This window comes from Phyllobates terribilis, unplaced genomic scaffold, assembly GCF_046119375.1.
Source record: "Phyllobates terribilis strain yellow unplaced genomic scaffold, ASM4611937v1 Scaffold_7__3_contigs__length_470593459, whole genome shotgun sequence".
NCBI lineage: Eukaryota > Metazoa > Chordata > Amphibia > Anura > Dendrobatidae > Phyllobates > Phyllobates terribilis.
Window position 1 is genome coordinate 152,672,232 of NW_027362767.1, and position 26,144 is coordinate 152,698,375.

Below are 26,144 nucleotides of genomic sequence, written 5' to 3' on the forward strand. Positions count from 1 at the left end.
GGCACTGGTTAGCTAAACGAGTCACAGCTCTATGGGGTGATTGGTAGCCATCTACAGGGGGAAGAAGAAAATTTATTATATATGTACACATTCTATCATTGCCTTTTACACTTCCCTTCAATGAGATCATGGCCCCAAGGGAAAAGTCATCCCGATCTGAGATCTGGAGAAGGTTTCATCAAGGATCATTCTTAAACTAGTCTTCCAAAACATGTCAGTGGCATGGTGAGATTACCATCATGGTTCATGGTAGGGATGGTATTAGCCAGGTGGGAAGTGGTGTTAGCTTCCTTCCAACATTGTACGGAATCCCAACCAAAGAGTTGACTTTTGGTTTCTCATGGTCCAGGTGTTCAAGACGAATCATGTAGGAAACTTGGACGTGGGCTGCCCTATACCTTTTTCTAAGAAGAGGCTACCTACTGGATACCAGACCACATACATACATATACTTTTTTTTTTTTTATTAATTGTACAGTATAGATCATAAATACTACAGATTCACCTGGCGTTAAAAGTTTATAGTATTGTGCATGTCCACCAAATGAGTGACGTTCTGGTGGACTCACATGCTCAATTACTCTCCCTACAAGCCAGCTCTCTGCAGCAGAGCCTGCCAATAGACATAGCTTTCTGCCATGCTTGTCAGCAAAGGAGAAAAGCATCTGCAATTGGATGGCAGTATAGCTGAAAAGACGCCTACTGCCGGCGGACCTAAGAGAGGACTATATTGTCAACTGCCAGAGGGAGAAGTAGACTGATTCTATCCAAAGACTGCCCTCTTCAGCATGAAAGGAAGCAAAAAAAATATAATGACAAAAAGCACTGGAGAAACATCTCAATGATTATTAATAGAAAGAAAATGCTCCTCAACTTTGAGCATAGTAATTGTCACAATTTTTAAAACTAGAGATTGTGTGTAGAATTTAAGGGAAAGAAAAATACCATTTGGTTAACAGAGGGGATTGAATATTTTCCAAACGCTCTGTAATGCCATGATATACATATGCAAGTTATATCGGACTTTTAGTAGTTACAGCATAGACCTGGCCTAGAGGGTTGAGGACTTTGGGCAAACATGCACACAAACCCGGCTGAGTCAATAATAGGCTTGCCACTGGCAGGGGTTAACCCTATGTATGTTTGCATAGGCATGCTAAGCAGGGTCTCACAGGACAATGTCACAAATCCAGACCTTTGTGTCTGCCATGGTACCTAGGTAACAAGCCAACACTCTCCACCCCCTTTTTAACTTGTGACTCAGGACTCCAAGAATGAGGCCCTGAATTCCCATCTCATCATTTTCCCATTGGACACACAAGGAATAGCGAATGGGTGGGTCACACGTCCAACAGATCAAAAGTAGGGCTAATTTATGGAGCTAAAAAAACATATTCACATGTCAAGCTCCCCTCAGTTTGGTTCTACGGCGTAAAGATTCATCCCTGTAATTAAGAAGAGGTCAACCTCAATGCCCATCATCTTGAACGCAGTGTCAGACAGTAATATAAAAGCCCAGTGTGGTATTATTATCGCGACCCCTTCCCAATGTCCCATCTTGCAAACAATGTCCAACCAATAAGTCATCGATGAAAGAATGATGCAAGTCAAAAGTCAAGAACCACCAACTGCTTTCATCCAATTACAAGATATTTAGATTGTGTTCGGTCCTAAACAGTCAGGGCTCCTCCTTCTATTGGTTAACAGTATCACACCCTAGATATTAGGACAAGAGGACTGGGCCCTTAAAGTCCCCATGAAGATTAATGTTGGTCAAGGATCAAATGTGTATGGAGACCTCACAACTCTCCTTAGAGAGAGGATAATGTGGGGGGAATGTTGATCTCAACGTTGGATCGTTTAGCTTCTGCGAGAAATCAAACACTGCCAGACGTGTCTGGTAGGAGCTAGAGATGAACCAATCACTGATGAGTTTGGAGTAGGAGATCCATTGCCGATCTGGACATCGTAGTCCTTACTCAGACCGTGAATCTTGGATGTTAAGTTTAGATAGCTTGACCAACAGCTATCGCTCCAGACTATCCTATTGCATGTAAACTTAGTTGACTGAGCATTCAAACTTTCTCAATTGGGAGGGTGATTAAGCCATTACTAGAGATGAGCAATTCACGGAAGCCTGGTCTACCAGCCAAGTCTATAGTCCGTGGGCACCAGAAGGGAGCCCTGTGAACCACGTCATACCTGTTGGAATACCCAGCATGAAGCAATGCATGCGTGACACTGCAATGATGATGTTGCATTAGACCTATAAAATCAGAAAAAGTGCAGGTGATACTGGAAAGTAGGAGGCGGCTCGCATGGCTCCCATCCAGCGGGAAAAGACTATTAATATGGCCGCTGGACCAAATCGATTCAGTAGTCTATAATAATAGCAGCTTAATCCACCCTCCCAATTTAGAACACTTGCATGTTTTGCCAGTTGAGTGTACATGTGGTAGTCTGTGGGCCGAACTGAAGCCGGTTACCCACGTCAGAGATTTACGGTCCAAGTACGGACTGCAATGTCCAGACTGGCAGTGGATCTCCTAATCCAAACTCAACAACCTCATAGGCATAAGAGACAGTTGGATTCATTATCTGGAGACCTGCGACCATCCAGACATTGTAGTCTATGCTCAGACTGTGCATCTGGACTGAGGCGTATGACCTCGAATCTCTAAAACATGACATCCAATGGTTCAGAAGGTCTAAATCCTGGACAATCCCTTTAATAAGGATGTTGGCAGCTCTCTATCATATTTCACTACAGATCACAGATCCAAGTCAGTAAAGGCAAGCAGACTGGTAAATTATGCCTCAGGTAAGCTGTTCTGAAAACCAGGCAAAATTTCCTAGTAGTCAGGTAATGAAAGCACTCTTCTATTGAAATTACTGGGTTCTGGCCTGGTCTTCCAAGGTCAGTTATTCGCAAGACTTCTCCTTCCTGCAGCCATTTTTCCCAGGTGCAGAACATTTATTTAGTCACAGAGACCCCCACGCTTCACAGACATGCACAGTCCTTGCTCTCTTCTTCTCATTTCTGTGGCTCCTCCTTTTCCATTTCCACCCACTTCAATGCATTTCTGTTTATTCTTCATTTCTTATTATACTATTATAAGCTAATGACAGTTATAGTAGCAGAAGACCAGTTGGGACTATGGCTTTAAAAATTCCAGTTTTTCGGACAATTTATAGATGACCTAATATCAGTGGAAAGCCAAGAAAAAAAAATCATTTTCGTATTTTCCACAACCACAAGCTTACAAGCTTTTCAAAGACTATAATCACAGAGGGGAAAGGATGTGTAGGCAAGATACTGTTCCGTCATCTCAGCATTATACGGTTCATCCTCCTAAGTAACAGTCCGGTGGCCAAAAACATCAAATCTAAGGGACTGGTTAGAGATTAAGAATCATACAAGGGCAAGGAAAGCCTTCTTGGTGATGTTGAAAGTACCATACACAGGAAACACTGGGTGCCTACAGCTCGTAAGGGTCAATGAACCCATGTTCTTGTGCTCAATTCCACCACTATTTTGAGAACCGTAAGTTCTAGTACCAGTGTTGAGATCCATTTTCTAGAAAACCCAAAAAATATTGGTAGAGTCCGGATTCAACCGAGTCCGAATCAAGGTTTTGGATACTAGATGTAAAACATTTCAACGATGTGGAGTATGCTGATAGACTGTGGCACTCTGGGCAGCATTGGAAATTTTGGATCTTTGGGGCATGTAGGTCCAAATCTAATTTCTGATCCTCATATTATGTTCATGTAGGAATCCCCTGATAAGACAGGTCAGTGGTATCATATGGGTCAACTATTCAACCACCATAGATTATCTTTACAATGTACCAATGATGTCTTCGTTCTATAAACCATCTCATGACATCCCACCAATGTTCTCTCAACATATCTCAAAGTTAAGGAGGTTCCCACTAGTTGTATTTAGTATGGTGTCCTCAAAACTCCATAATCAATCATAATCATAGCACATGGGTGGGGTATCCATATGTCCAGACTCTAATGGAGGTATAGACGTGTCATCCACAATGACTATAATGGTGGGCACATAACTAGCAATGAGGATGATGCAACATCGCACCCACAGCCCCACAATTGGAAGTACAACAATCTACATACCTGTACCTCAAAAGTTGACTGGGAAAAACTTTACGGACTGAACCCAAGAGAGCTAGCATTTCTTTTTGCAAATTTTTGAGGTTTGTGACCTCAGTACCCAGTCAATTATTTCTGCTACCAAGGAGAAGCAGTGGAATATAAATCAGGCAATACAGTCATTCCAGATAGAAATTTATTGTCTGGGTCATATCCACGGCCATGATTCAATCCATCAAAGCATTGATTTACCCAAAGTAGACCACCAACGATGTAGCAGACAGCAAAAATGTAGAATGAGGCCAAACTTGGTCACAGCCACCATTGAGCATGTGTCTCCTATGAAAAAGAACAGTGAATTTTATGACCAGATCTAATGTCTCTTGGTCCCTTTCATCCTGTATCCACTATTTGTTTTACACAACATCCTTTAGGCTACCCCTTCCCAAGCATTTACCTTTGTCAGCAAAAAATGCAATCTTTGGGGTTGGAAAATGTCAGATGTGGAAGACTGAAACTAAATGTATGCTATATAATGGCAATCTGCCAAATTTGCCACTTTGCCAAGCCTGGCATGTAGATGGTAGGATCATTTAAAAGGGTTATGTGCTCGCCTGGTGGGTAGATTTTCTAAGTCTTATGTTTGGGTGAGCAGGATGGACTGGAGCCAACGGTACAGAGGAGCGAGTTTCGACAGATATGTGGATCATCAAGTACCAAGATAGCAGGATATGCCAAACAGCAGACTAACAAGCGGCACAGGTAGCACAGATGAATCAGAGCCAGGTGTGCAGAAACACAGGAATAGAGACTGGCATCTTCCTGCAAGGGCAATGGTTAATCACAGGTATAGCAAGTAGTAAATGCAGTCAGAAATCTCCCAGCAGGGAAATGGTTAATAGCAGCAATATATGCAAATTGAAACTTTAACCAAGAAAATGGTCATCTTCAGGATAGCAAAGTAGTATAGACAAAGTGGAGATTTGCTTCAAGATATGAATCCCCATGATTGCAGACGCCAAGGTGTGAACAGCATCGAGAGCAATTTTGAAAAAACAATAACTTGCTGCTAGTTAGCTGGATTGAGCTGAGAAATATTGTTGGTTGTAGCATGTGTAGTCAGTAGTAGTAGTAGTAGAGGGATGACATACAGTGCATTGTGAAAGTATTTGGCTCCCTTGAACTTTTCTACCTTTTGCCACATTTCTGACTTCAAACATAATGATATAAAATTCTAATTTTTTGGGGAAGAATCAACAAGTGGGACACAATCGTGAAGTGGAACGAAATTTATTGGATATTTTAAACTTTAACAAATTAAAAACTGAAAAGTGGGGCGTGCAATATTATTCCGCCCCTTTACTTTCAGTGCAGAAGTTCAGTGCGGATCTCTGAAGGATCCAATGTTCTCCTAAATGACTGGTAATGATAAATAGAATCCACCTGTGTGTAATCAAGTCTCCGTATAAATGCACCTGATCTGTGATAGGCTCAGGGTTCTGTTTCAAGTGCAGAGAGCATCATGAAGACCAAGGAACACACCAGGCAGGTCCGAGATACTGCTGTGGCGAAGTTTAAAGCCGGATTTGGATACAAAAAGATTTCCCAAGTTTTAAACGTCTCAAGGAGCACTGTGCAAGCGATCATATTGAAATGGAAGGAGTATCAGACCACTGCAAATCTACCAAGACCCGGCCGTCCCTCTAAACTTTCATCTCGAACAAGGAGAAGACTGATCAGAGATGCAGCCAAAAGGCCCATGATCACTCTGGATGAACTGCAGAGATCTACAGCTGAGGTGGGAGAGTCTGTCCATAGGACAACAATCAGTCGTACACTGCACAAATCTGGCCTTTATGGAAGAATGGCAAGAAGACAGTAATTTCTCAAAGATATCCATAAAAAGTCTCGTTTGAAGCTTGCCACAAGCCGCCTGGGAGACACACCAAAAACATGTGGAATAAGGTGCTCTGGTCAGATGAAACCAAAAACCAAACTTTTTTGGCCACAATGCAAAACGATATGTTGGGCGTAAAAGCAACACAGCTCATCACCCTCAAAACACCATCCCCACTGTCAAACATGGTGGTGTCAGCATCATGGTTTGGGCCTGCTTTTCTTCAGCAGGGACAGGGAAGATGGTTAAAATTGATGGGAAGATGGACGGAGCCAAATACACGACCATTCTGGAAGAAAACCTGTTGGAGTCTGCAAAAGACCTGAGACTGGGACGGAGATTTATCTTCCAACAAGAATATGATCCCAAACATAAAGCAAAATCTACAATGGAATGGTTCAAAAATAAACGTATCCAGGTGTTAGAATGGCCAAGTCAAAGTCCAGACCTGAATCCAATCGAGAATCTGTAGAAAGAGCTGAAAACTGCTGTTCACAAACGCCCTCCATCCAACCTCAATGAGCTCGAGCTGTTTTGCAAGGAAGAATGGGCAAGAATTTCAGCCTCTCGATGTGCAAAACTGATGGAGACATACCCCAAGCGACTAGCAGCTGTAATCGCCGCAAAAGGTGGCGCTACAAAGTATTAACTCAATAATATTGCATGCCCCACTTTTCAGTTTTTAATTTTTTTTAAAAAGTTTAAAATATCCAATAAATTTCGTTCTACTTCACGATTGTGTCCCACTTGTTGTTGATTCTTCCCAACAAAAAATAGAATTTTATATCTTTATGTTTGAAGCCAGAAATGTGGCAAAAGGTAGAAAAGTTCAAGGGGGGCAAATACTTTCACAATGCACTGTATCTGTCTGGAGCGGTGCCAAGTTAAGGAGTAGCAAACTCTTAATAAACTTGAGGCAACTGTGGATAATGCTACTTAATACCCAAACACCTGACCTCTGTCAGAGCTGGTCTTAAAGGCAAAGTGGGATGTCAGAGTACTTCGCTGGGTTACAAAACATGGACTACTGCATAGGGTGGGGGACATAGAAGGAGGGAACAAGGCAAAGCACTGGAGCTGAGACTGGCGAGTAAGAGAATGATCTGATCTAATGGGTGGCAGATTGTCCACATTCCGGTCAATCAAAAAATATATAGGTGTATGACTAGTTTATCAAAAAGGATCTACAGGGCCAAAAGTCCCTTTGAAACTAACCAGAGTCAGAAGGTAAAGGTAACCAATTACTACAGTGTCACCAACAAAGTTACAAGAACAACTAAAACATATCTACAGTATGAGGACCCTAAACTGCTGTGATTGGGGTCATCGCATGATATTTTTAGGTTTTAGTAGAATCATTCTTTAATGAGCAACTCAGACGTTCCGTTCTCATATGGCATCACTGACCAGGAACGCAGCTTGGTTTTCCAATAATATAAAGCACACCAGGCCTGAACAGGCAGCTTCCGTCAGGGTTAATCGGGAATGAAAATTAAGGTCAAGGGTTAAGCAATGCCGGGAACATTAGGTAAGGCAAAGGTCACCCTGGGTCAAGTCAGCGCCTTCCATCAGTCATATGGTAGATTTTTGTGACATCATAAATAGAAGATTTTTCTCCCCAGATGTTACAGGAGGATAAAAATAACACTCATTGTAGAATTAAAACTCAATCCAGATGTCGAAAAGTACATACGAGTAAGGACAACGCTGCAAGTACGCATCAAACACCTCTTACGAAAGCTCTGACTCCACTATTTTAAGGAATCATCTACTTTAGATAACCCATTTGGTGGTCTTCCCTCTATTGAATAGAGTGGACATCCAGTGTGTTCTGGATGTCGACAGTTGAAACCAACAATAACCCAGTGACCCAAGTGGAGATTCCAGTAGGGTAGTCCATGGTTCTTCTGAAAAGAAGATCTGCACTGATTACCAAGGATCAACCACATCCAGTTTACTGCAGAAAACATGGCGAAAAGTTCGTAGAATTTTTTTTTTTTTTTTTTATCTCAAAGATGTGACAAACCTGGACTTTGTTGAGGTGAATGACCCAAGTAGGGGATTTGCCAAAACTTGTGCATTGCTGTTATTCACTAGGAAGATATAGAGGTCCCTGGGAAGGACACAATCAGAGTAGCCCAGGTTGTCTACCCTCCCAACCTTATTTTCTTGGCCCAGGTGACAAAATTGCCACTGGCCTTCTCAGATGGACAACGCCAACCCTTATATAAAACTTTTTTGTCATGGTTTGGAAGAAAACACAGATTACCACAAAAGGATCAATTAAATGCTTGCACTGCGCTTACAGAAGTCAATAACCATTTATGTCAGAAGAGAAGCAGCCGCATCCAGACGATAATGGATCACGCTGCATAACACAGACCATTAGGCAGCAGCAGAAAGCATCATTAGATATCTGCAAGCACATAAACCTTCCCTATTTAATGCTCCGGCAGCGGGGGAGTCCCAAGTGCAATTTCATTATATTTCATAGTGAAACACAGTTTGTAAACAGGCGGTTTCGTTAAAGTTTTAATAAAATGTGTAGTCCATGCTAAAATAATCTGTTTGAAAATGGATTTTTGTCCTGCTGAGACAGAAGAGGGACCTCCTCCGGCCTGCTGAGACAGAAGAGGGACCTCCTCCGGCCTGCTGAGACAGAAGAGGGACCTCCTCCGGCCTGCTGAGACAGAAGAGGGACCTCCTCCGGCCTGCTGAGACAGAAGAGGGACCTCCTCCGGCCTGCTGAGACAGAAGAGGGACCTCCTCCGGCCTGCTAAAACAGAAGAGGGACCTCCTCCGGCCTGCTAAAACAGAAGAGGGACCTCCTCCGGCCTGCTAAAACAGAAGAGGGACCTCCTCCGGCCTGCTAAAACAGAAGAGGGACCTCCTCCAGCCGCAGAGACAGAACAGGGACCTCCTCCGATCACAGAGAGGGACCTCCTCCTCATTAACAGGAAACAACTGACAGACAACGGACTCTGCAAAAAAATTAAGAGGTTTTAAAAAAATACAGTCAGTACCTATTCTACTAGTGTCATTAGCCTGAAGGCAGAATCATCTTTAAAAAATATAGAAGACCCTGGATAGGAAATTTAAATGTGTGGGCTGTAATATAATCTGTTAGTTTTTGCCAACTATATACAACTTCTGGGACACAATGAAAACTTTGTGCTAGGGACCCCTGAGCTGAACAGGACATTTACAGAACTAGTGTCTACTGTAGAGAGTCATTACGATCCTTTCATGCACCGGGGCTCAAGTGCGTCTTCACCCCCTATAAAGACCCCCCGACTAGCAACAGGATGGAGCTAACAATATGAAACTCTGACCCTGGAACAATGTACAGACGTTGGGATCCTTTGATCATATAAATAGAGCAGTCGGGAAGAGATTTGGAGGTAATAGCTGAATATTATGCAAGTTAGACTTGGCAGATGTAAAAGGGGAGTCCGGCACAGTACCTGGTAAACTATAGGGTCACTGGTGCCCAAAGAAAGCCAAACTAATGGGTGCGCCTACTAAAAGCCTCCCCACAAAGAGAGAGGGAGAACTTTAGATTCACTAGAAGAACTTCCTGCTTCTAACAAGTCCAAGGGGTGGAGAAATGGTTATATGTGACCACATGATGTCAGCCTCCAGATCTACACTTAGAGGGTGGGTCATTCACAAGATGCAAGTAATCCTGTGAGGATCCGAATATTATAATATCATATATATATATTTTTTTATTATAAATGAACTTTATTATAAAGATTCCATGATGTAAGAAGGCCAAAAGAGTTCCCCTTTGAACAATACTCTGCCCACCCTAAATAAGGAGCTGCCAATTTACATATCCAAACATCTATTTAGAAGGGGTTCTTCCCAAAAATCAGAAGTTATTCCCTATGCAAAGGATTGGGCAGAAATTCACGATTTCCAAAGGTCACCTGAGGTTACCAAAAATGGGGTTGAGGATTACTGTGCCATCTTGAATGTAGCTGAGGTTCGTCTATGTGACCGCCCGTGCCCGTGATCGCTGAGCGCTGTACTCCACTTTCTCTAGCAGTCCCATAGACAATGAATGGAATTCTGCTGCTTTCATGGTGGGACGCTGTTCTTAGGATTGCCAAAAGCCCCTAACAATCAGGAAAGATAGATAGCGGATAACTTGATGATTCTTGGACTACCCCCTTAAAAGGGGCTATCTGGTTTAGAAATGAAAAAAATTGTTCTGAGACTCCATAGAGTTAGTGGGGAGGAGTCACTAATTTTGTACTTCAATTAATTAGCTAGAATGGACAGTAAAGTGAGCCTCTCTCTCTCTCTCTCTCTCTCTGGAGGACCCAGAATTTTTGTGCTTTATATGGACAGGTAACTGATTTCATTGAGTACCTTGTAATACTTCATTTTTCCTGCGGGGGTGCTACAGGTAAGCTGAGCACTTTCAGGAGGCTTTTCTTGTAGATTACTACTTATAACTAGGGGTTCCAAAAGCAGGACACCCATAGTTAACAATTCCCTTAAGACATATTGTGGATTTGTCACCTATAGAAAATGATGAGCCTACTTTTTCCCAGTTTATGATTGGCTGCTATGGGGTGTTTAGGAATTGTAAGTATATTATGACTCTTGAAGAGGACTTAACACCGGATCAAAAATGGCTAGCTTCTACCTTTTTAAAAAAATCCGCCATACTGCTACAAAGAAACGAGTCTTTTTTTGTATAAAGCTAATTTTTAATGGTCTTTAAAGGGGGCGTTGCTCCCAGCATCCTCTAGGGCGTGTCTTTAAGCTGCTCTGCATAATTACGCCCCCATGGAAAAAAACAAAATTAGCACTAAATAAAAAAAGCCCATATGTCTAGAACCGTATGATGGATTTTAAAAATTAAAAAAAAAACGGAATGTTCAGGGGAACTTTCGGAATAAAACGAAAGCAAAAACTGACCACTTTTCACCTGGTGACAGGTCATTTTTAAATCACTTATATAAAATAAATCTTTTAAAACTGATACGAACAAAAGTTCAATAATCTGGTGCCCAAGACGCAACCAATCTCCAAACAGGCCTTGAACTCCTGCACACCAAGCAGGCCACTCCGGTAATCTGAATAGACAAGTCTGTGCCTCTCGGCGGCAGGTGATGATCCCACACACTGTTGGGAGCTGCAGGCTCGGTGATCTGTACATAATGCATCTTGGAAGCTGCCGCCTCATGACCCTAAGGGCTTGTGAAGAAGCCGTAGAAACACTGTGGATATAGCTTTATAGACAATCTGGAATTTAAGATGGTCTCAGAAAAGTTAATTATTGGGCATTAGGACAAAAAACGATTTCAAAGAATGACATCTAAGCTTGGGCAAGTCCTTATGGAGAAGACTCTTCTGAGACAAGAGGCCTAAAAGATAAGATCAGAATAAGGGATTTCAAGGATAGGATTGATAGTTGTAATAATGCAAGAAGAAACCTAGAAGCATGCAAGCGTTTAAGAACTCCTCATTTGAACAGCAAAGTGGATTTCTGATAAAAATGAACTGTAGGGGTTTTTCAAGCTTTTTTTGTTTATTTTCCCCCCTTTTAAAAAGGTGAATTTTGGATTAGAACCACTGCAACAATAAAAAAACTCCTGAAAAAGTTCTGCAAACATTGCCTAAGACTCCAACTTTAATTTGTCCCAGCCCTTTGCTACAAGGATGGTGAGAAACTTTGTAGGCCTTCGTCAGAGAGAATGCACAGTCAACAAACCATTGGATAAAGAGGTTGGTCACTGAATGGATGGGGAACAAGCACCAAATGCAGGGACCTGGTATCTCTTGGAAATATGAACAGACCACAACTGCATACAATGGCACCTGCTAACAAACTTGGGCACACCAATTTGCCAGGACTTAGGCAATCGAGGAGCAACTATCGCAGAACGGTAATTTTGCAGAAATGCCAAGTGTTAAAGAGCATAAAGTCATAATATAAATTTGGAAACATTACTAGACAGTGTGTGTAGAAAAGGTAGAATCTCAAAATCGTTGAGAAGAATTTTTGGTAGGAGAACACCCCCACATCTGGAGTTAAGTAGCGGCGCCAGGTATCTCAAAGGGTCAGTAAAGGCATGAGTCAAAAAGCCAAAATGAAGAATTTGTGGCTGTCAATATGGTGTCTTGTATTCGGACAACACAACAAATAGAAGGCCATCTTTGACCAATATAACCAATTTTGATATCATTTCTAAAAGCTGTTGCAGGAAATCACGTGGGTCCAATTTGAGAAAACACAGCTTAAAAATGATTGAGTCACGAGTGTAGAAGTCAAGGTTCATAAAGACAAGACGTGAACATTAAGGTTAAAAGTTGGATCACCAGGGCAATCATATAGTGTCATCATAGACTAGAAACTGACACGCCATGCTAAAATCTAACATCTCCAGATATGCCATGAAGACCTCTCAGAAGATGTTTCTGGGGGAAGTAAAAGAGCAGAGACCTCTACAAGAAGGTCATGGTGTTCCATATCTTCAAACAGAGATCTTTCACACACAAGTTTTGGAACCATGCATGATCCACACGCTAACCAAGACACGAATACTATGGTTCTAAGACTAATGGACTGTAAGAAAGAGGGAGGGGGAAAGACTTGTCTAGTGACCTGACCATCGTAAAATCAGTCCCGTGGGGACCTACATGGCTGACAGCAACAGCCATCCACTCCTTGAGGTTTGGAAAAAGGGCACAACAGTTTAGAAGAGGAAGATTCTAAAAAACACAGTTAATATATTTTTGGCAGGAAGATTGATTTACCCAAACAGTGTCGTTGCTCTTACGTTAGATGAACTATTCCTGAACACAGAGAAGAAGTTATATAGAAGGTTAACCTGAGGTTGACTCAGGATAGGGGAATTTTCGTCCTGTTCACCTGTCAATCTTCTAAAGGTTCCAGCAGTTTATAACCAGACATTCCGCAGAACAAAGGAGAAGCTCTGCTCCTCAGTCAGTGAAGGCTTTTTTTTCCCTGTTTGTGTTGTCTGCGGTTTTCAGATTTCATTATAGTCTTGGACACCGAAGATGAAATTCTTCTTAATTACTGCATTTCTCGGAAATCGGAGATGTCAAATTTACACAGGCTTTCAAGCTGAAATACGGTACTTAGCCTCTAGAGTAACAGCCCAGCCGCAGATCACATGGGCCGGGCCGCAACAAATAAGACGTAGATCCATGATCTTCAGGCAGAAGACACTTCAGCTCATCTGGCTGGACACTGTGCTTTAAGGTGGCCGTACTTGACAAACGTTAGACTAGCCATTTCCAAATAGGACCTGTCTGTTTCTGTAATAAATTCTTGTATTTCCCATGTGATAATTCTAGAACACCTTTTCTTAGAAATCTACGTTCTGCCATTTTTTTCTCCTGGAGATAAGATCGGCGCCGTTTCAGTAAAATAGCAAAGTGTCCTAATTCATAGAACCTCTATTCAGATGAAGAAATGCCACCACAAAGGCTAAAATATAAGGTCGTCCAGCGGGCACAGACTCCGAGGAGACCAATCTGCCTGGAGAAGATGAAATTAAAGGTCTACCTGGCTCTGGAATAAAACTATCAGCCGCCAGTAACTGGATTATATGGAGGCCGTACAGGAAGGAGGAGGCCGTAATGATGACGAACGCTAATAATCGCCAGGATCAGAGACTCAGTTGTGGTTGTAATATTGAGAACCATCGCCATGATTAGCTTTTCCAGACTCCTGAATGACAATTTATTCATATATATTTGTTTCTATTTTATCTATATTATTATTTCCAGTTCTGTTTATTTTTCTTCTTTTAAATATTTTTTCTATATTTCTTTTTTATTTTATTTTTTTTTGCTAATTTTTGCTCTCTTTCTCTTTTTGCTCCTCACCCCCTAAGCCGCAAGGCACAAAAAATAGGGAGTTCAAAAGTGAGGATATGAATGCGCTTTGATTTCACTATCGCCACCCGAAGTTTTCCCCATAATCCCCTGCGATAAATCAGACAGCCAATGTTCCCAGTACATACAAGCAAACCATTGAATGTAATGACTGACCCGCGGTTTCTCCGGCACTAGAATAGGGGCCATTGTATGGGACGAGTCAGATATCGGGGAGGAAGGGGCCGAAGACACTGGGATCTGGGACAGAGAGGATAAGGTTTGGCCTTTATTGATCGGAGCTTAACCCAGGATGTAGAAAAGATGGAAGATGAAATGATTCCCTCCCCACCCACCCAAGTGGGGGCGACGCCGGGCTTCTCCTCCCATATACATCTATTGTCCTACAGATTTTACCTCAAGTCCAACCCCAGAGTCTGAAGGGTTAAAAAGAAGGGGCAGATTGAGGTCTATTCATTACAGATTTGGAGAATCATGGGCGACACAAAAATAGCAGCAATCAGGCCCCAATTTTTCAGATACAGTCTCCCTCAAAGTGGATATACCCGATTAAATCAAAGCAGTTCCTGGGAAGGACAGGGGCAGAACTTGAAAGTCCCTATTTCCCAACTCTAATGTTGGTAAATTTGCTAAAATGGCCACTCACATGGTTGGTTACGTCATGATACATCACCTTCTCCCATGGGCCAATTTGCCCTTTGGGACTTTAGCAAGTCATGATAGAAACTCTCTCTCTTGTTCGAACAGTACTACAACTCTCAACATGTCGAGTAAACCTACAGCATGCTCTATCAGATGGGGCCCTCCAGCTCTTACAGCGCTGAAACATAATAGAAAGGCACTTAAAGGGTTACATTTATGCTCATAATAAAAGAGTATAATCGGATAGGGCTTGTAAAAACAAGACATTTTCTAATTTACTGCAAGTTAAAATTTTCAGCCGTTCTTGTGATATTAACACTTTTCTTTTGTTTACAGTTTGTTGCCTTGGACACGACCACCGCTGCTAGTCAGTAGATCATGCACAGTGCATACAAACTCTTTTCTATTGCGCTTAGAGCACGGTTTTAAAGCTGGCCAGGTTCGCTGTTACCCCCTAATCCCGGTCAGTTTCAGTACAATGCATATAAGCCAGACAGCAGCAGTGGTCGGTTTCCTAAGCAACAGACTGTAAACAAAAAGGAAAATGTTAATATCTAAAGAATGGCTGAAAATTTTAATAAGCAGTAAATTGCAAAAGTACTTGTTTTTACTAGAACTATCAGACAATATCATATATGAAAATGGGAATAGTGTCCCTTTAAATATCCTTTCACTAAGGGCCGAAAGCTTGCTACCCAGTTTTACCAAAATGGTTGTCACACATCTTTCCCAGAAATGACTGCAACTCTGAATCTGGGGGGATGTGAGGATATGAATGAGGGAAGGCTGACAGGAAGCAGCAGAGGAGATGATTACAAAGGGAGAAATCTCTCAGACAGGGCGTTCTCACACCGCGGCCCTCCATGACAGATCGTCCTGTGTACACCACTACGCAGATCTTTCCCATAATACAACCAGGGACTTTCCAGAGGATCCAGAATTAGGGCTGATACTCTACCTAAATAGAGTGCAAGCTCTATGACAGTAACCATGCATGTTCCCATTAGACAGGGGAGTATTACAGTGCCAGGCGTGGGAAGAAAAGCAAATTTAAAAGGCCAAAACTGCCCCCAGAAAAGGGAAGTCTGTACCCCGAACAGTCAGAGAATGCAGCTGGGCTCCAGCCTGACAATTTCAGAAAACAATTACACCCGTCAGACAGTAAGAAACGCATGCCCGACCATGCAGAAAAATAACCAGGCCCCGGCTGACGGCAGCCATCCCAGGGGTGTCTGGCACCAAAATGAAGTTACATTAAAAAATACACAGAGATTCAACCAGGAAAAAAGGAAAGGGATGAGTCAGCCGTATGGAAGAACAGCCAGTGCGCTATATTATTATAATACTCCAGTGGCAGCGTCGGAGTGCCTCACTAGATTCATATATTCTTTTACTACAGACGGAGCTTTATCAGTGAAATTATATGATTGTACTATTGCACCACCAATTTATTACTCTGCAGGTACCTGCACAGAGGTAGAGAGGCACTACTGAACCACGGATTTATTACTCTGTAGGTACCTGCACAGGACTGGAGAGGTACTACTGAACCATGGATTATTACTCTGTAGGTACCTGCACAGAGGTAGAGAGGTACTACTGAACCATGGATTTATTATTATGCAGGAACCTGCACAGGACTAGAGAGGTACTATTGGACCACAGATTTTTTACTCTGCAGGTACCTACACAGAGGTAGAGAGGTACTACTGAACCATGGATTTATTACTCTGTAGGTACCTGCACAGGACTGGTGAGGTACTACTGAACCACAGCTTTATTATTATGCAGGAACCTGCAAGGACTAGAGAGGTTCTAGTGAACCACGGATTATTACGCTGTAGGTACCTGCACAGGACTAAAGAGGGACTACTGAAACAAATATTTATTACTATGTAGGTACCTGCACAGGACTAGAGCAGTACTCCTAAAATACAGATTTATTACTCTGCAGGTACCTGAACAGAGCTAGAGAAATGCTATTGAGGCACAGATTTAGGACTGTAGGTACAGAGCTAGAGCGATACTACTGAAGAACAGATTCATTCCTATGAAGGTCCCTGCACAGAGATAGAGGTACTAGCAAAGGCTACAAGGAAAAAAAACAGAACAGAGAGGAGTCAGAAAAGTGAATTTTTAGGGAGGGGGTTAAGTTTTGGATTTTTGAGCCATTTACTTCCAAGAACAGTCCACGAGGATATGTGGTGAATCGATCAGAGAGTGCGGCAGGAAGAGAGGATCATTGTGCTGGGGTTTACCCACTGAGAGTTATTTTTAAGGCGACTCTACTGTTTTCTTTGAACTCCAGTTCTATCTCCTTCTCGGGAAGCTCCGAAATAAACAGGAAAGAGAAGGCTTAAAATGGAAACCTCTTTAATGGGACTGGTGGAAAAATCAGCGGTGCTAGAAGCCCACCCTACCGCTAATTATGCTCTCATTTTCTTGATTACTACCCCCATCACCCTCCCTCAACATTTTCCTGCAAGCGTTTCCGAATATAGTGCATTCCAAGATGTAAAAAAAAAAAAAAATGGCCGATGACAGCTTCCTGTCCCGGTTAGGGTGCAGGGAGGGCCTTCCTGTTATCGATTTAATTGGGGTGTCCAGAAATAAAAAAAAAATAATAAAAAAAAGGGAGCGCCACCGCCTGTCTACGGGTTGCGCATGGTATGACAGCTCATTGAAGTGAAGAGGGCTGAGCTGCAATACCACACGCAAACTGCGGAGAGGTGTAGCACCATTTCTGGAAGCGGCCATGTTTTTCTAAAGGATCCCTTTGACGCAGCAAGTGGTCAGAATGAAAAAATATTGACCCAATAATAGTCAATGACCCCTGACTGGGCCGATCTTTCACATGTTTGTGTAAATTTGCCTTTGGAGGCAGTTACAGCACAGCCCTTTTGGCCAGCATTATGTGAGGGCTATGGCGGCAGGATGCAATAGGTCATGTAGGCCTCAATTATCAAAACTGTCTTTGTTGCTCATAGCAACCAATCAAATCACAGCTTTCATTTCATATTCCACTCGTGAAAAATAAAAGCTGCGCTGTGATTGGTTCCTGTGAGCTGATATGCTCCATGTTATCCTGCCACCATACCCCTCACATAACACTACGTGGGGGGGGTCCGCTGGCAGCTGGTAGGCCCCCCATCATAGGGACTGGACAAAATAATTTACACATATAGGGTTGGGAAAAACATGGCTGCATTCTTCCAAACAGCGCCACCCCAGTCCACAGGTTTTGTGCTGTATTGCAGCTCAACCCCTTTCACTTTAAATAGGGAATAGGAACAGAGACTATGGACAGGTGTTACCCATTTTCTGGAACAAAGAAGCCATATGTTCTAAATGTGGACAATCCCTTGAAATACACTGCTGTAATGTTATAGAAGAGCTTGGCCTTCTATAGGGTAATGCAAGGTCACAGTGGGACATGTACACCAAAAAAGGTCGTTTACTGTATATGTGGTCAGGACACCCCTCAAACGCCAAGTTCTGGTGGACCACCATTACCTGACTGGAAGCTCGATGACAATTAGAATGATTATTTTCAATGGTTCTAAAAATGTGAGAACTTTTCATAATTGAGAAAAGAAAAAGCGGAGAGCATATACTCAAACCCGAGAAAATGGCGGCCGGCAGAGACCCGACGGCGGCCTGGGCGGCCGGCAGAGACCCGACGGCGGCCTGGGCGGCACCCGAAAGCACGGCGGTCTCTGAAGGAAGGGGGCCTGGGCGGCACTTGAGAGACTGCAATACTGGCACACAACAACACGGCAGACATACTGGCATCTGAGAATATGGCGGTGATGACCATGATTAACCCCGGATGCTCGTTTACTGCCTTGAAGCCAAACTGGCTACCTAAGCCCCTATTATATGGCTCCATAAAATATTCAAAAGTCCTATAAAACATGACAATGCCGGTGGGAGTCAGACTACGCCAGAGAACTACACGGTGTAGGGTCTGTGCTGGCAGCATACACTGGCCCGGGGCCACTAGTCCTTGGCACCATCTCCCATGAATCCACTTTCTAAATACAATGTTATTGTTCGGGGTCCGCCTGGCTACCCACTGCTAGGTGCTTTTTCAACGGTAACAACCTGAGCTGCAATCTGCCTTTACAAAGCAGAACAAAGGCACCAATTGTCAGGAGCTCCATAATACAAGATACCAGAGGGGTAAGGGATATCAAATATTAATATCCGCCACCTGTTGTGTTAGTGTACCACATCAATGCCAGGACCAGAGATGGGCAAAATGTAAAATATCAGCTGCACAGCAAGCCTAGCATTCTGGACCTGAACCCTGGAAGGATTTTAAGGGTATGTTCACACACAAATATTTTGACGTGAATTTCGGAGCAGATCCGTTTCAAAATCCGCATCAGAGTATGCAAAATGTTTTTTTTTTGTGGATTTTGAAGTAGATCTGCTTTAAAATCCATGTCGAAAACTCTGAGAGCATCTTTTTTCCCATGGGTTTTTTTTTTTTTTTTTACATGGATTTTGATGCAGAACCACTTATAAATCCACATTAAAAACCCCTTTCCAATACTCTTTGCATAGGTTTCCTATTCATTTTAATGGAAGTGGAAAATCCACAGTGCTGCTCATACAGCCAGATTTTTTTTTTTTTTTTTTTTTTTTTAAGATTGATTTTAGAAGTTGCAGCCGAAGTTTTACAAAAAAAAAAAAAATTAGGGACACCGGATTTGTTTGATGTGGATTCTTCATGAGACCCCTCCAAACTTTACAAGGTAAAGTGAAAAGGCAGGAAAAAACACTTCAATAACCGCATCAAATCTGAAAACTTTCCAAAAAAATGGGGCACGGAATTCTACCATGGATTTATCAATGTTGAGCTTTTGGATTGTAAAATCCAAGTATTTGAGTACTTAAAGGAGGATTTTGGAGAGTGTCCGCTCAGTTTCCAGTCCAAAATCTCTGCAAAAACACAGGTTTTTGATTACTGGAGAGTTTCGGCTCCGAAAAAAAAAAAAAAAAAAAAAAAAAAAAAAAAAAAAAAAAAAGAGCTCAGTGTGAACATACTCTTTGTTCACTGGTGGCAAAACGGGCCAAAAAAGTATAATGTGACCTCTTGACTGAGTGGGTCTGGCAGGGAAATGGTCCAATGCTGGCCATACATATTAGATAAGTGTCAACCAACCAATCGTTCAGCTCACCGCCGTCTCCCGCAACTCCTCCATATACAGGAACGCTCGGCTCATCCTAGAGGAGAGAATCACTGGCAGAATTATCTGGAAAAGGCTTATCCTCCCTATGAACAAAAGGATCAGGAAATTGAATTTCAACCTCCCGATACTTATGCCACCCAACATAGTCTATCATAGGACAATTCTGAGACCCCCACACATACAGTGGTGTAAAAAGGCGTTTGCCCCCTTCCGGATTTCTTATTCCTTTTGCATGTTTGTCACACTTCTATTGAAATTTGTTTTGTGTTCTGAAACATTTAAGGCTTGTACTCATTTGGAGAGAAAAACAAACAAACGAGTGCAATCTGATATAAAAAAAAAAAAAAAAAAAAAAAAAAAATCGGATTGCACCCTGTCAAATGTTATTGTATGAGTTACAGCTCATCTGCAATTTTTTTCTCAGCTGAAATCGGACTGAGAAAAAAAAAATATCACAGCATGCTGCGTATTGCCGCGTATATGGGACGAGCCTCGCCAATGCAATGGGTGTGAGAAAAAAAAACGGATGGCACACGGACCATCCGTATGCCAATTTTTATGGATACATTACCATTCTGTACCATAGAACACTGTAAGTGGTCCTGTAAATGATTGCAGAATAATAGTTGCAGAGAAAAGAAAAAAAAAAGCATTGCATACTGATGGTAGGTGGAGAAAAAAAATATCACATTGTCCTCATGAAAAATCGCATGACACTTGTCCGATTTTTCGGTCCAGATATCGGAGCGTTTTTTTCCCACACATATGGGTATGAGCCTTTAGACAAAGATAACACAAGTAACCACAAAATGCAGTTTTTAAATTAAGGTCTTTATTATTAAGGGAAAAAGAAATCCAAACCTACAGGGCCCTGTGTGAAAAAGTGATTGCTCCTTAAACCTAATAACTTGTTGGGTCACCCTTAGCAGCAACAACTGCAATCAAGCATTTATGAGAACTGGCAATGAGTCTTTTACAACGCTCTGGAGGAATTTTGGCCCACTCATCTAGCATGAACTGCCTTTTTAAAGTTCATGCCACAGCTTCTCAATCGGATTAAGGTCAGGACTTTGACTAGACCACTCCAAAGTCTTAATTTTGTTTTCTTAAGCCATTCAGAGGTGAACTTGGCAGGACATTCTCCTTCAGGATTTTTTGGTAGACAGCAGAATTCATGGTTCCATGCTTCCAGGTCCTAAAACAGCCGGAGACCATCACACTATCACCACCATATTCTACTGTTGGTATGATGTTCCTTTTACGCCAGATATAATTGGACATACAAAATTGAACTTTTTGGAAGGTGTCTCGTCAGTCCACAGACTAGTCTCCCAAAAGTCCTGGCGATAATCAAGATGTTTTCAATTAAAACTGAGACGAGCCTTTATGTTCTTTTTGCTCGGCAGTGGTTTTCGCCTTTGAACTCTGCCATGCATGCCATTTTGCCCAGTCTCTTTCTTATGGTGGAGTCATGAACACTGACCTTAACTGAGACAAGTGAGGCCTGCAGTTGATTGGATGTTGTTGTGGGATCTTTTGAGACCTCATGGATGAGTCGTTGCTATGTTCTTGGGGTAGTTTCGGTCAGCCGGCCACTCCTGTCATGGTTCACCACTGTTCCATGTTTTCGCCATTTGTGGATAATGGCTCTCACTGTGATTCGCTGGAGTCCCAAAACGTTAGAAATGGCTTTATAACCTTTTCCAGACTGATAGATCTCAATTACTTTGTTTCTAATTTGTTCCTGAGTTTCTTTGGATCGCAGCATGATGTCTAGCTTTTGAGGATCTTTTGGTCTACTTCACCTTGTCAAGCAGGTCCTATTTGGCCACAGCCCCATTTTCAGTATTTGGTCAGTATTTTTTCTCAGGAGTGGGAGCCAAAACCAGGTGAGGAGCAATTAAACAAAAAAGGTATAATAGAAACAAGTGCACCACTTCTGCATTTATCACCCACTCCTGAGAAAAAAATACTGACCGAATACTGATAGTGGGGCCGTGGCCTTTAAGTGATTTCTCGATTGATAACAGGTGTTCAAATAATCAGGCCTGTGTGTGACTAGGGAAAATGAACTCAGCTTCCCAAACATGTTTTTAAGGGGGGAGGCAATCACGTTATCACACAGGGCCCTGTAGGTTTGGATTTCTTCTTCCCTTAATAATAAAGAACTTCATTTAAAAACTGCATTTTGTGGTTACTTGTGTTATCTTTGTCTAATATTTACATTTGTTTTGTAATCTGAAACATTTAAGTGTGACAAACATGCGGAAGAATAAAAAAAATCAGGAAGGGGGGCAAACACTTTTTCACACCACTATATTTGATGGTTGGCCGATCCTGACAAAAACAGAGAGTTAGCCAACTTATCCAATGTGTTCTCCATGACTCCTCAGGAAGTGGCCTATCTCACCAAGAACAAAAGGATCAGTAGTCCGAAAGTGGACATGCTGGATCCTTATCTCCCTTGACATCATCTGTCGGGGAGAAAAGTCAGGAGACCTCCATACACAACAGACTGTAGACCGAACCTGCCAAGATCAGAGGCATTTGGCTGACATTAGTCAAATGTGTATGGGGTGCCTTTAGTCTAATATTCTGGTGACAGGGTCAGCAGCAAGTCATCTCTTGACTTCTTCAAGGACAGATCTCTGAAGAAAAAAAATAAAGGGTCTAGCAGGGGTTTAGCCTAAAACTCTGGTGGCAGGTCAACCAGAAATGTGCATGGTGGTGTCCAAACTTTTCTGATACCTGTTGTTGGCAAAAAGAAGGGGCTAGGTTATAAACACTTTTGGCAGAGTCGGCCAAAAAAATGTGTATGGTGGTTTCCTGACCACGATGACAACAGATCTCAGAGGAAAAAAAGAGGATTAGTCTAAAACTCTGGTGGAAGGGATTGCCATAAACATGTATGGTGGTGTCCTAACTTTCCTCTGACACCAGTTATTGGCAAAAAGAAGGTGCTTGGTTATAAACACTGATGGCAGGGTCGCCCAAAAAAATGTGTATGGTGGCTTTCCGATTCCGATGGCAACAGGTCTCACAGAAAAGAAGGTGTCAGCAAGGGCTTAGTCTACAACTCTGATGGAAAGGTCAGTCAAAATGTGTATGGTGGTCTCCAAAGCTTTCCTCTGATACAAAATGTCAGCCAAAAGAAGTGGGTTGGTTATAAATACTGATGGCGGGGTCATCTGCTCACTGATGGAGGTCCTGAACTGAAGATTAACTATAAAGACATCTAATGGGGGGGTAATTGAAAAAGCGTTAAGGGGTTGTCTAAACCACCCAATATAAGTTGTGTAGAGTACTGCAAAATTTAAAGGGCATGTTCACAATTGCTGACTTCCGCTCGCCCAATGAGGCCAAGTGGTGGGAAGCTGACAAATGAGAGGAGAACTTTAACTATTACCAAAGGTCTTACAGAAAGATACATAAACATCGAAGACTCAAGGTTACACAAAAAGTAGACGTAGAGTCCCAAGGTAGAGGTCGTAGGACATGGCTGAAAGCAGCTGAGCAATGCAAACAAAGCCTCCTCTCCCACAGGGAGGTGAAGGTAAGGCAGCCACAGCATTGAGAGGTCTGGGGCCTCCAGCACATTAGTAACCAAAATACCTGGTCTACTGAGCAAGTCAACACTCCGAGCAGGTGGGCATGTCCCAGCAGGCCTTACCTTTCCGAGATGGACACCTACAAAATTGATTTTGACAAACGCTCTTCCCCCAAATAGCTGACAACGAGACAGTTATTGTTCTCTGCAAAATATGGATGGAGGTCAACCTCGGTTTAAGTGAACCAGGGCCCGGTCATTCAAAAAAAAAAAATCTATACATACAGACCCCCGCAAACGAGATTAAGTCGATGGCGGTCTAGTAGCAGATCTCCCTCTAAACGCATTACCCGCCCTTGATAACACAAGCTTTGCACGCCACAGAAATAGCAAATTGGGAGATTTGTTCTTTCACATTATATGCACGGAAGGATCTTATCTAGGGATCTTTCTGGAGGCCACAGATCATTCTGCTGCTAAATCACAGATGGTGAGGAAATGGAGATTTTTGGCCAATTGAAATCCAATTTTTTGTTTCAAAAAAATTCCTGGATGGCTAAATCATTAATAAAAAAAAATTAAATATAGATAATACCACAAAAATGATGAAAAAAAAATAAAAATAAAATCTGCTTCCAGACTATGGGGGAGGAGTGCATAATATATAGGTTTTTGTTTGTTTTTTTTGTCTTTTTTTTTTATATTAACCATGAAATTTTTTTAATATATTATTCATTATTTTTTTTTTTTTGCCCTGCCCTGTATCCAAGTAAACTCTGCTTGCATAATCACTCTCAGAACGCCTAGGGAAATGCATTTTGAAAAGTGCAAGGTAAGCCGCAACACTTTCGAACTTTTCTGTTTTTCTTCTATCATTCCAAAAAGTTCACACACAAAAAAATATATACTTTCTTTTTTTTGTGTAGAATATATTATTTATAACCAGAACACAAGTCCACTAAATATATAGTTATTATTATTCTGTTCACAAAAGTATATCATATTTCTCATCTTTTTCAGTATTTTGTTTGCAAAATATTGAAAAATGTCAATAAAATAAAAGATTTAAAATTGAAAAAAAAAAATTCCAGCTTTTAAATGACAGAATATTGAAAAAAATAAATACAATATTAAAAAAAAAAAAATCCATCTTTTCTCATTTACAAAATGTGAAAAAAATATTTTTAAATTATTTTGTTTACAAAATATCAAAAAAAACAAAACATTGTTTTCCACTTGATGGAACCCTGCTTAGATAACCAGGCAAATACTATTGTATTCCCAAAGAAGAGGGAGGATTGGGGAGGGATTAACCTGTCACATATAATAAGGAGCGACGTCAAAACGTTGAATGGTTCCGGTCACACCATATAAAAATTTATAGATTTTAATTGACATCCCCTTTTATTAGCTTTGATGTAAGTATTGAATAAAACATTGGAAATATTTTATAGGAATAAATAAATTGTGCAATTATAAAATAAATAATAAAAAAAAAAAATAGATATTTTTTTGTACCTGTCGATTGATGTCGGAGGTGAACTGATGCTCATTTTTATCCCCAAATCCAGTGTCTTGTCTCCAAGAAGGAAATATTTTGTAAAAAAAAAAAAAAAATAAAATAAAAAGCTGTAATTTGGCGATTTCACTGCGTACAACGAACGGTTAAAAAGATAAACCAATCCATCTTGTGCATTCACTTCCTTTCTCTTCCAAGCCAAGTAAACACCGGCTCTTTTCACCAAAAAATAAAAAATCTAAAGAAAATAAATGAAAAAAAAAATAAAATAATTTTACTACAGCCCCTTATGTTCCAGCCTAACCATTATACTGCAAAAGAAGGACATTAAAAAATAAAAAATAAAATAAATAAAAATAAAATACTAAAATTTGTTTTAACAGCTGTTGTGATGTTGACAAGGCAAACTTTTAACCCCCAACGTTCAGAATGACATGTTGCAGCGGTTTTCATCCTCTGCTTAAATTACATATTATAATCCTTGGCATGGTCAAAAGAAATAATATATCTAAAAAAAAAAAAATTGCAAAATAGGCAACAAATAAAGAAAATCCCAAAAAGAATGCTAAGGCATCTGCACCAGTGACCACAGCAGAAGATAAAGCAGCAATGCACCACTAGGCTGGTGGTTAAGGAAGGCTCCTTGCAGCAGTAAATTTTCAGTATTTTTTTTTTTTTTTTTTAAATCTTGCCTCCTTTTAAAGATAAATTCTCTTTCTTAAAGCAGATCCAGTTTTGGTAAATCCAAGAGGCCTGTTAGATCCTCAGGCTTTTCCAGTAGACCCTGCCCAGCATGCACCATCCTTCCCATAGTCTGTGCACTCCTCTTCCCCTTTCCACATCCAACAGGAAGGGACAAAAAAAAAAAATTAGGTACAGGCTTGTATTGAAAAAAATTTTTTTTTTGCAAGGCCCAGATTTAGTAGCTCAGTGCAGGGTGTAGGTAGCCTGAGATAGATAGGAGAAAATCAGTTATTTTCTGCTTCACTGTCCCCTCCCTCCTTCCTTTCTTTCCCCTCTATTTTTTTTTTTCTTTCTTTCTTTGCCCTCCCCCCTTCTGCATAAATACAGGCAGGAGCTGCACTAAACACAGACTGGGCTGTGCTGCTCCCCTCCCCCCTAGCCTGCTATAAGCTGGGCTGGGCAATGGCTCCTTCCCTCCTCCCCTACCTAGCTCCCTTCCTCCCCATGCTCCTCTCAGTGACTGGGAGCTGGGAACACACAGACTGGATACAATGTATCACTTATTTATAAACAAATGTGTCAACGTTCTAATGAATGATCACGTGGGCTCCAGCTCTCAGCGCTATATGGAGACATTCGGGGGGGGGGGGGTACCGATGC

The 26,144-nt window shown here is 41.6% G+C and overlaps 1 protein-coding gene across 9 annotated transcripts in view; it reads right to left on the reverse strand.

Moving 5' to 3' along the window:
- ARHGEF11 (Rho guanine nucleotide exchange factor 11) overlaps positions 1–25,940 on the reverse strand; it is a 105,254-nt gene extending 79,314 nt beyond the window's left edge. For 6 of the 9 annotated variants that reach the window (XM_073639438.1, XM_073639437.1, XM_073639443.1 and 3 more), the window contains exon 1: positions 24,800–25,940. In XM_073639438.1, coding sequence (XP_073495539.1) covers positions 24,800–24,834 — 35 coding nt within the window. In that variant the 5' untranslated portion in view covers positions 24,835–25,940. The remainder of the gene's footprint in view (positions 1–24,799) is intronic. The other 3 variants (XM_073639442.1, XM_073639439.1, XM_073639436.1) reach the window with 2 other exon arrangements.
- Between the last annotated feature and the right edge of the window lie 204 nt (positions 25,941–26,144).